Source organism: Macrobrachium rosenbergii, chromosome 14, assembly GCF_040412425.1.
Source record: "Macrobrachium rosenbergii isolate ZJJX-2024 chromosome 14, ASM4041242v1, whole genome shotgun sequence".
In the NCBI taxonomy this organism is placed as follows: domain Eukaryota; kingdom Metazoa; phylum Arthropoda; class Malacostraca; order Decapoda; family Palaemonidae; genus Macrobrachium; species Macrobrachium rosenbergii.
In genome coordinates, this window is record NC_089754.1 from 25,026,754 (window position 1) to 25,039,061 (window position 12,308).

The window sequence follows — 12,308 nt, forward strand, 5'->3', positions numbered from 1 at the left end:
ACAATGGCAAATTAGTTGGATCTGAAATCTATGGCAATGCTAATATTAAGGCAGTGCTATTTGTAATTCCCCCCAAAATATTTCACTCTCAAGATTCACCTGTGCTTTGTTTAATTCACCTTCGTGTACTTGGCACTATGATGATAAAAGAGTATTCTTATTAACATCAAAACAAGGGAAGTTTAAAGAATTGGTGATCCTTATTAATGAAATTCCAGAAACCTACCTTCAGTCATAGACAGCCTCTTTCCTATATCTCTCCCTCTATAGTTGTAAGGTGAAAAAATCAGAATAGAAACTCATGAGAAATGCATGCAGAGAAAAAGTCCCCTTCACATGAAAAAACTATCCATAAAATACCTAGACAATTAAATGGAAAAAAAAAAGGCTAAAACTAGTTCAAATGAACCTTTCATTCCATGTGGTTTTGTATTCTTCCACTGCAAAAATTACATAAATACATAATAAGAGTCCTTTTATCTCTGGGTCTGGTGGCAATATGTAAGTCTCTTGGGTTAGGTTTAGTTTTATTTTCCATAAAAAAATTGTAGACCATAACTAATTTCAAGGTATTCGTGTCCTTCCATCTTTGCTTGTTTTACCTTTTCATTTCTTCAATTTTATTACTTTTACTGTTATTTCCTTGATATTGGTCTGCTTATTGAATCAGTTTATAGCCTTTATGGGATCGCTTTATGCCTTATGCTATAGAACACCTACATATAAAGTTCTTGAAGGGCAAACCCACATTCTTTCTTTCTGCACCTTGAATTTCCTTTTACCTTTTATTTTTTCACTCTTTTACATTTTGTTTTATTCTTTGTAAGTTAATTTCTCTAGACATATATTTTCTAACTGAAGTTTTAAACTCATCAGCAATGTGACTTTCTTCAGTATTGGTTGATTCAAAATTTGTTGTTTTTCTATGAGGTCTTGTACTGTCACTTTTTAAGTGGAGACTTGCATATAAAGCAATGCAATATCAATCCACAATGCATCAGGCATTAATATTTTTATCTGCCTAGAGTAGGAATTGCTAAACATGACATTTCTCCCTTGTGTGGTTAATATTCCATCTACTAATCCAGCAGACCTCTGAGAACAGAAAGGGGTAATGAACTGAACTTAATACATTTGGTATATAGCCTCTGCTAATAATGGAAAGTGGCATATTACGTGGATAAGTAGCAAATATTGCTAAACATCCAAACTGTACTGTAATATCTAGATACTCTGAAGCTCAAGAAGCACAAGAGAGTCTTATATGAGTGAAAAACTCCAGAACCCAAGTAAAATTTTCTGCCTTAAACTGAACTTTAGCCCTTTGCCTTGCAAAGGAGATGTGCTATTCATCAAGCTATTAGAATTTAGAGAGATGGAAAACTTACTTTCTTGCATTAAGCACTATATCAATTCTTGATGAGTTAGCTGACAAACTAGCAAAACGGATCTAACTACAACATACTAAATAAAACAAGCAAATGAAGTTGGAGAAAACTCCTCCCTCTAATAAAAGCACACAAGTTTAGTAAAGTCGTTGTACTGTACCTAAAACACGGACTCAAATTCTACAGGTGGCAGATCAAAATATCATAGCTGGTTTTACAGTGAAATGAACCCAGTGTTTTTTGTAATAAGGTTAGCCATCAACTGTACCATTTTAGCATAAATTCTATTTGTGAGTTGTGACATATCATTTTGATTCTTGAAAGTTAGCTGTGGTGGGTACTCAAAGAGAAATTAGTGGTTTCAAATGTCAAGAAATTGCTTTCAAATTTGATATTTTTCTTACTTTTTTTTCCTCTCTCTTTGCGATGTTGCGCTCATCAGAGTTACTCTTAATCCCATTATTCTCTCTTTGTACTCATCATTGTTTGTCAAAAAGCTTCCCTCTCTCTTTTCTCATTCCTTGCATTCAACATCCACTGTCAAAACAAAGTACACCAAACTCACTGGAAGTGCAGAGTGCACACATAAAATATATTAGACAAAACATTTGGCCATATATCCTATTTCTTGATGCTGCCTCTCCAGCAGGTAAAGTGGTTGTTTTCTTATTGCAATGAATGTAGAATATCTTGCCCTAGGAACAACATGGGTCCAAGTTTCAAAGTATCTTACACATACACTCCCAGACTTTAAAGGCTAAAGATATAGTTATGTATCTCCATATAATAAAGTCCAAGACCACTCAATATTTAATAGCAGCTACAAACAGCGAAGCTTGAACTGGAGGTTATTACCCAATGGTGGTGAGCTGAAATCCTGCTTAGAAACAAAAGCTTTGAAATTGTATATTGTATTAATTTGATTATTTTATGATGACATCGACTTTCATATTTGAAAGTTTAACATCTCTTAGTTTTAGATATATTTTACATCCCTTGGATGTAATATAAGGGTCACAACCTCCTCTATTTTTGAGTTATTGTGGCTGAAAGACTAGACCGTATTTTTAGGTTTTAATGCCACTTACTTTGTCAACTGAACTATCAATGCTTTGTTAACACAGAGAGGAGGTTTGAGTGCCATTATATACCACACTCAAAAATAAACCAGCTACTGTTAATCAAATATTCATTAATTAATGTCTCTATATTTCAGATCTAATGATATCAAGGCCATTCCTCTGCACCTGATTAACAAATTACTTAAGGAAAGAAGACCAAAGCTCAAAATTGCTCACTCCTGATCACAATTAATCAAGATTACACAGCCTGAACAAATCATGTCTCTAAAGAAGCACTTTATCTATATGTACTTTGCATTTTGTTGTATTTAGTCAAATTTGGAACCATGAATTGCTTTTCAACTGTTGATCTGATTGAAGTGTTGTTTAAATAATTCATGTAGTCACTTGCCATACCCATGAACTTCCTGTGATACTATGATCACTTAATGTCATATGTTCATTTGATTAATATTAACATCTGGAATTCCAGTTGTACTGAAACCCTCATGGTACCAAAGAGACCTTAAACTTATATGATTGGCAGGAAAAACAGAGTAAACGCTGGGTGACACGATACCCAAAACCTTGGTTATGATGACAGGCTCCTCTTGTAAATCACAGTAGTTGAGATTAAAAGCTGTACCCTCAACAGGTTAAGAAATAATTCAAAATCACTATTTCAAATACCTTTGCAGAGTGCCTCAGCATTAGGAATGAACCCTTCTGCAACACTGCTAATGAGGATAACAGGTAGGAAAGAAGATACAGAAAATAAAGATCACCCAAGGGTTCTTCAAGATGGACCACTCTCTCTAACAGGAAGACAGCCCAGGTAACAGATGGCAACCTCAAAGAATGACACAGCATCGACAATACCGTTGTCTAGATCTACCTTCTGCTGGCTGTGGTGTTTGAGGGGCAAAGTAAGCGTGAACTTTGATATTAGGCAGATGACTCTGAAAAAAATGAGATAAATGAACTGAAAACTAGAATTTATATTAGGCTGATGACTGAAAAAGAGCTTAAGGAACTAAAAACTAGCATTTACTCTAGGTACCTCATTAATTGATCACTCATGCTGTTCAGTGGTCATATAAATCTAAACCTGTAACACAAATATGCAGGTATCATGTTCAAGAATTTGTAGGAATTAAAAATTACTTTACCCAAACAGTAAAGAAAAATTAGAGGAAAATTGGCAAAATAATCCACGAACCTAAAAAAATCTATATGTCAATATGATACATAACCCATCTTGAAATGTTTTCATTATATACCCACAATTTATGAAATCCTTAAGGTCTAGTCTAGTATTATTATGAATAATAAAAAGGGTAACATTAACATAGCTTTACTCAAGAAGTGACAATTTAAATGAGAAATAAAAATCTGATAATCTGAAAATCTTCAAGTGTATAAGACAACCTACCATAGTGGAAATGCTTCCATTATATGCCTTAAGTGACAAAAATTCTCAAGGCCTAGTAAAACTGTGTGATTTCTTCATCCTTAAAATATTTGGACAACTCTCCATGCTTGATTTGATTTAATTAAATTTAGGCTATCAAGCCAAACACTAAGGCACTTTTGGCTATTCAGCCCTTAAAACAGTGAAAAGAGGGAGCTGGGGTGTTCGAGAGCAAAATAAGGAGATCCAGAAAATCAAGGAGAAACCTCTACATGCTCAATTACCAATATTTTTGTTCACCAAACCTAGCCTGGCACAGATTCAGACTCAACCCAGACACTCACTTTTTCTTTTTACATTCCTGAAACATTTACATTGACTATGACACTTTTTCACTGCCCCATTCAATCTTCACTATGCAATGCTTGCACTAACACATTTATATTCTTTCATCCATCTTCTTATCACTACAAGTGCTACCTCTTCCCTAGCTCTGTACCTCTCAGACATGCCAGACACTCAAACTCAAGTTCCTTGTCATTTGGCCATTTTCATACATCACAAAAGTGAAAAGTTATTATTTTCATTTCCCAGCTCCTCACAAGAAAACAAAAATATGTAGCTGTTGCAGTGCCTAACAGCAGAGATTCTTACACCACTTGGGGGACATAGTGCATTTGAATCCCAAGCCAAATGCCCTTCATAAGGCAACAACATCAATGTTGTATAATTTTATGCCTTTTAGTCATACTTTTCCATTGGTCTCTTCACACCTACCCGCACCATTGAACTTTGGCTTGGACCAGTTTCCTTTCTATTTATGGACAAATCATTTGGTCAGCGACATTAAATATAATATTGCTGTACTGTATATGAGGCTTCTACAAACTGTAGAGCCTTGGAATGTGTTTGTGATCCCCAAATGAGTGCAGAACCACAAGTTTCAGAAGGCTTCATGTACAGCATGGAAACATTAGACTTGAAGGGGTGATCCTTAGGAATTTTTCTTCAGTGTGAAAAGAAAACAAAAACAGACAAACTTAAGGTGGGGCAATTAGGAGACCAAGCAAGGCACAATTTTGTCAACAACCCATTACAGCATGTAATGCAATACAAAAAAAGTTTAATTGAAAAAATCCAATCAAAATTAATACAATCTATTATCAAGTAATTTTACCAATCACTAACACTCATATCTCTAACAAAGACTGTTCACAAACACAAAAAATGTTAGGGCATGAGTGCCATGGATATGTTTGCAAACAGAATATTACCTAAGAATTAAATAAATGAGGGCTAGACCTGTTAAAGGCCAACCTTGAATCTTTCAAAGGGACAGGACCATACCTTAAGTCTTTTGATGCCTGCCCGTGTTATTAGTTGACAATCGTAAAGCTCAATACGCTGAAGATTGTGACAAGAGAGAAGATGATCCAAAGATGCATCAGTGATAAGGGGACAATTGTCTAATTCAAGCACAGCCAAATGTTCTGTTGAGCATGGTGATACTCCAAGATGACGAATACCTTCATCTGTAATCAGCTCACAATGCGATAAACTCTGCAAAAATAATTTAAATTAATAATGATCTAACACATGACAAACACATATATAGCAACTGCCATCAATAATGTTATTACAAGACTCTTAAATATATGTCCAATAATTCCATATTGGATTATCTTGCCAAGTTATAAAAGAATCTTAGACATTAACTCCAGTTACTTAAGGATAAAATTTATATAAATCTGCTCAATTTTACTCATTATCCTAACCAGATACAATGGTAGGTGGCACCACAGATTCATGAACAAGTTTAAATTATCATATTTTCCAGTCATATAATGCACATTTCACAGGTTTAAAACTGAAATAATTAAAAAATTTTGTTTCACAATGAAATTTACTCAGTTTTCATCTTAGTGTCTGGCCAGGGTTTAAATTGACTTTTTTTATAGAAGATGAAAAATAAAGGTATTGTGTTTGGTGATAACTGTCATTTTTAGACTTACCTTTTCCTGGAGAAATCACCATTTCAAAAGATGCCAAATCTGGTGTTAGGAGTTGTCAATGAATCCATTGGTAAGAAATTAGTTCATACAGATACCTATAACCAACATTACTGACAGTTTGCACAAATTCACATGCAAAAAACAAAGTTGGACATTATGTGGAAAGAAATCAAAGGAAACAAACAGAACTACAAAATCACATGAAATGCACCTGTACCAAAGAAATGCTGCAAAGGACCTTTAGTACCTCCAGCAGTTAACACCATGAGGTAAGCCCCTACATGTACTGAGCAATCCACTACATGACTGACTGGTAAGTTAAACGAAAACTTAAGATAAACTAATGGATGTAGAATCAAATGAAAAATGTAAAAGCAAATAAACTAAAGAATATATCAATAAAAAGAGAATATATCAACAAAAAGAGAGTATGGCATTAAAAAATGGCAATATACCACAATATACAGCCTCTCCTAAAATTCCAGGCATTACCATCATTATGCTGCCAAGGAGGGAGACTGACAAATAAAAAAATAATAAAAGACCTTTAATACCAGGTAAAACCAGCACTAACTTTAGCTTCCACAGGCTCAGGTAACAGCAACAGAAGTTCCCTATTGTAATGAAGCTTGTGGTAAATGGTCAAAAGTAGTTTTATTACACTGGTTTAATTCAAAATCATTATTACATAAGTAGATGCAAAATACTATATTGTCTAGAAGATGAACATCTTGTCATGCTAATGATCCTTTGACACAATAATCCTCCGACTAAAAAAAAAAATTCAGAAACATGTGGCATTAGTGCTTTACAAAATAAATACCTTACTTTCTGGCAACAATATATGTAACCTTTCAAAAGCTGCAAACAAGAATGCTCAAGATATTGGCAACACTGCATACTGTAATGTCAAATATCATATGGGAAGATGGAAAATGCTACCAAGACCACATGACCATCTTGTGATGCTGTTAACCTTTAAACATGAGAAAAATCCTCCAAGTAATGAGAAAAAAAAAAAAATTCAGAATCAAATGGCATTACTTCTTTCTCTGCACCTTTTCCCACTTCTATGTGGGGTCGATGTTTCTGACAGCTTTCCTCCATCTGGCTCGGTCAAACACATTATCTTCTGACAATTGTTTGCCTCTCAAATCTTCTCTAACTACATCCATCCACCTTCGCTTCGGTCTTCCTCTTGCTCTCCCACCAGGCACCTCCATCTGTATCACTCTCCTCCCTACATATGTCTCATCCCTTCTCATCACATGGCCATACCACTGCAGTCTTCTTTCCTAGGCCTTCTGTGATAGTTCTACAACTTTAGTGGTTCCTCTTATTCTTTCATTTTTTATCCCTTCCATTTTTGTTACTCCACACATCCACCTGAGCATTTTCAGCTCTACAGCATCCAATTTCTTCTCTTGCACTCTCTTTACTGGCCATGTTTCTGCTCCATGCATCAAAGCTGATCTCACTACTGTCTTATACACTCTTCCTTTAACCTTTATACTGATTCTGTGGTAGCACAAGACACCTGACATCTTTCTCCAATTTTTCCATCCAGCCAGCACTCTGTGTTTTATTTCTACATCCAAATTTCCACCATCAGCCACTATTGAACCAAGATACCTAAATTTTTCTACTCAGTTCAACCTTGTCCCTTCCATACTAATCTCAGAGTCTTGATCTCTATTAAAACTTAGGTATTCAGTCTTCTTCCTATTGATCTTTAATCCTCTGTCTTCCAGTACCTTCCTCCATTGCTCTAGTTTTGACTCCACTACCCCTCGGTTGGTGCTGCAAAACACGATGTCATCAGCAAACAACATGCACCAGGGGGACTGATCTCCTATTCCTTGAGATAGCGCATCCATTATCAGGTCAAAAAGATATGGACTTAAAGCAGATCCCTGATGTAAACCAACTCTTACTGGTATCCATTCAGTTAACCCACACTGCTTCTAACCTGCATTTTTGCTCCTTCACACTTATCTTGGACCAACCTCACATACTCCTCCGGTGTTCCCTTTACCCATATAATCCTCCAAACCTCTTGGCGTGGGACTCTATCATATGCCTTTTCCAGATCTATGAATACTTTGAGCAGTCATTTCTGCTTTCCCAGTGTTTTTCCATCATCTGTTGGACGGCAAACACTGCATCTGTCGTTCCTCTTCCTGGCATGAAACCAAAAAGTTCTTCACCTACAGATGTTTCTTCTCTAATTATTTGATCCATTATTCTTTCCCAGATTTTCATGGTGTGAGACAGCTTTATTCCTCTGTAGTTTGCACAATCCTGGATGTCACCCTTCTCTTTACAGACAGGCACAATAAAGCTTTCTCTACATTCTTTTAGTATCTTTTCCTGACTGCACTGTATATTTTCTTTGCTAGATCCCACAGCATGTCTATTCCTTCTTCTCCCAGGCTTTTCCACACCTCTGCAGGAATTCCATCTGGTCCTTTTGCTTTAACATTTTTCATCTTCTCGAGTGCATTGTTTACTTCCTTCCTGCTAATACTGTAGTATGTGTCATATCAAGGTTCTGGAATCTGTCTTCAAAGAATTTTCTAGGATTTTCTTCAATTAACAGATGTTCATAATATTCTTTCCACCTCTTCTTTATCTTATCTGCGTTGCATAAAACCACCCATTCCCAGCCTTAACCTGTTTTATATGAGAGTAGTCTTTGGTGTTCTTGTCCCTCAACTTTGCAATTCTGTGAATTTTTCTCTCCCCCTCAGGTGTTTCCAGCTCTTCATACATGTCATCTAATGCTCTTGCCTTTTCTTGTGCAACTGCCTTCTTTACTTGTTTCTTTTGTCTTTGGTACCTCTCCTTATCCTCTTGCTGTCCATACTTTCCCCAGATCTTCTTTGCATCTTTTTTGGCTTTCACCACCTCTTTCATTTCATCATTCCAGCATCAGGTTTCCTTATCGTCAGGAGGTTTCTTTCCAGATGTCTTTCCCAACACCTCTCCACCCACTCTCTTTATCACCATACTGTTGTGATTCCACCACTCTTACACTCCCTCTAACACTCTAACTTCCCTTAATACTCTCTCCTTAAATTCCTACCTTGCTTCCTCCTCAATCATATGGCATTACTATCTAACAAAAAAATGCCTACCTTTCTGAGAAAAATATACCCTACCTTTCTGACAACAGATGTAGTGTTTCAAAAGCTGCACAGAAGAAAGCTAATGATGATGGTACAACTAAGGACTATATTGCTAAATATTTAAAATCACTCAGTAAAACCCTTTCTCATACAGACAAACCAGTTCAGCCAACTGAATGTAGGATGGGGAGCAGCCTCAATGTGAAGCTTTAGTTAATTTCTCCCCCTCATTCTAATGGTATCTTGATAATTGCTGTGATTCCCATCACTCTACACTCTACTGGTATCTTGGGAATTGCTGTGATTAACTACGACTTTTACCAGACTCTCAGTTTGTTCCAGTTTCTAATCACTGAATAATCGGCAGGGAATTCTTTCCTCATACCAAAATCAGTTCAGTTATTATTAACCCCTTGCATCTGGTCATGATCATCGGCATAATAATAGCTTTGGTGTGTGAGCCAAACCAGTTCAGGTGAGAATTTATATTTTAAGCCATGCATATTTGGATGAGTTTTGCAGGAAAAACATTCAAAGCACTTGAATGGGCCATAAATGATTTATGGCAACTCTTATGGCAACACTCACACCACAGCTGGTGATATGAGGAAGAAATCCAAAGAACAGTTTCCCATGAGATGTTACTGGGGAAGGCATTACATCTCCCCATCCCAGTACACCTTGAATATAACTGCCCATGAATATACTCAGAGATTGTTGCTGGTTTTAGTTCTCACCTTTTACAGTAGAAAGTCAGCTGTCATTATAATTTTACAAAATAAGGTATAAAAACTTTACCATAAATATACTCAAGGACTGTTACTGATTTTAGTTCTTATCTGTTATGATATTATGTCAGCTGCACTTTTAACAATATAAAATAAAAAAACTATTGGAAGTATAACTTGCTAAACTTGTATTTTTACAAGAGTCATGGAAAAGGGTTGAAAATCTTCACTTTCAACTTCCCGTGGAAGGTATGGTAAATTTGTTTAGAATTTTTTTCTTATACTGTACTGCGTGCAATTGCATATCTTCCTCTTTCCATTGGTAAATTTTTTTTTAAATTGACCACCCTTCAAGTTTGCTCCATCTTGGGGTGTTCCTAATGTATATTTTAGCCCGGCCTGTAAGGGTTGAACTGGCACTAACATGCCAAGAACATGGGGTGGTCACCTATCCAAGTACCAACCACACCCAATGTTTTTATTTCAATGACAGAAACTTTCAATGTAAAACATCTTTCTGCTAAGTATTCACTGACTATGACATAACATTGTTGGATCCTATGCTCTGTGTCAAACACTGAGTTTGAGTTAGCAAGGTCAACGGCTCAATTGCCGCCCTTCTCCCATTAACCCACTTGTGAAAGGATACTAACGTAAGCTAGGTGACAAAGAAAGTACATGGGACAAGCAACCTCATACCAAAACACCTCCTGAGAATACAGTTAACACCTAAGCCTAAAAAGAAAAGCTGTATTGTGGAAAATATCATGTTTTTGCAAGCAATAATCAGTTGTAAAATGTTACAAAATTAGTTTCATAAATTTCAATTCAATAATCATCCATAAAAATATTTTATCATGAAAATCACACAGAAAAAAGTTATCAAATATGCTTCATATAACCTACACTATTTACCACTTGGGGCAGTTGGCACCCGAATACCATCACCTGATCAACAGTTTTAAAAAGAAATCCTCAGATACTACTTTTCATCAAGTGTTTTCACAGAAAGTCACATATTTTCAGGATGCATCATATCCTCCTCCGAAGCCAAAATTCACCAGCAGTATTTTACCACAGGGTGCTGCTAAGACCCAATGCCATGCCACTGCCTCCCCCCACCAAGGAACAGGTGAAGTGTTATGCAGGAAAATTTCTGTCTCTTATTCAGGTTATAGTCTGGCCCATACACATGACTGGAGATATGGAAATAATAATAAACACAACCCAGAGGAGGTTTCATGGACCCCACATTACCGAGTCAGGGTTATAGGAAGTGTAAATTATGTAGACTAGCCTACATAAGTATTCAGTAAATGAACTGTTAAGCTAGTACTGAGGAGGTAACCACAAAAATGTTCTTTAATCTGGGGCCCCACAGTACTACAATGAAAAAGAGATCTATAAAACCTTCCATCAGGTCAGACCAATAATGGTAACATGAGATGCATTAAAGGATCTCCATTATGTGAAATGTAATGTAAGGAAATATATTAGCAACAGCCTCAAAATCAATCAACAGCAACCATGACCCTCATGACGACAAAAAAGCAATTGGGAACCATAACACAGGGAAAGGTAATGAATACCAATGCAACAGACAATCCAAGTTGTGTGCAACATAAAAATCATGAAATAATAATAAAATTGGAAATTATTGAAGAGCAAATGAGAATCTAAATTGAAAAATGATTTTCAATTTAGAGCCTAAAGATCTGTCTACATCTTATGCCAAAGAATGCAGTTCTCAAGGATGATGAAGGTATGAAGATGAGACCTGCTATCTCTGCCCACTGCATGTCCTATCCTCTATAAATTTGGGATGAAAAGCACTTCAGAAAACAGAAATACATTTCTGTAATCTTCAGTGCAATAAAGTGAGTTGTAATTCATACAACCTCAAAATATTATGAATGAAAGTCCAAGAATAAAGGTTACACAATGAGTCTTGTTTCAAAAGATATGCACAAATAAAAAAACATACTTACAAGTTTCTCAAGTCTTGGGCATCCTGAAGCTAAATGATTTAAAGTGGCATCTGTGATCAGCACACAATCTTCTAGGTCAATTTTCTCAAGCATTCGACAAGTCTGAAAGAAAAGTTATACAGATAATCAGCATCTAATATAACCCAAGACTTAAGTAGTAAGGTGCAATGGAACAGTCATATTGAGAAAGACTTGAAACCTCCTACAAGAAGCTGATTGTTCATATTAGAAATTGTATATATACAATCTTCTTGATCTAAGCATTTAATATGTGAAGTGCAGAAGTTAATTTGTGTTTTTGGAGCCACTCATCTTCATTGTTCTTCTTCATCTGGCTGTATAAAAGCTCTCCAGTGATTTTTTTGATCTTTGATGAAATGTTATTTAGAAGTTCACCATGGGTACTGAGCTAATTTATTTAGCCCTCATGGGGTTACATAAATTAATATTCAAGTTTAGATTTTATTTATTAAATTACAGCTTCTCAAAAATTTAATAAATAGGTTACTTAAAAATGGTGGAAGTTCTGATAAAATTTCTTAAACTTTGTTTCCAAAGCTTGACATTCCTCATCAATCATGTTTTGGACATT

The 12,308-nt window shown here is 35.8% G+C and overlaps 1 protein-coding gene across 2 annotated transcripts in view; it reads right to left on the minus strand.

Moving 5' to 3' along the window:
* Positions 1–627: 627 nt before the first annotated feature.
* The window catches only part of LOC136845803 (F-box/LRR-repeat protein 20), a 56,742-nt gene continuing 45,061 nt past the window's right edge, over positions 628–12,308 (minus strand). For both annotated transcript variants that reach the window (XM_067116143.1, XM_067116144.1), the window contains exons 8-10: positions 11,717–11,818; positions 5,208–5,420; positions 628–3,408 (exon numbers count right to left, since the gene is read on the minus strand). In XM_067116143.1, the coding sequence (XP_066972244.1) occupies positions 3,301–3,408; positions 5,208–5,420; positions 11,717–11,818 (423 nt within the window). In that variant the 3' untranslated portion in view covers positions 628–3,300. The remainder of the gene's footprint in view (positions 3,409–5,207; positions 5,421–11,716; positions 11,819–12,308) is intronic.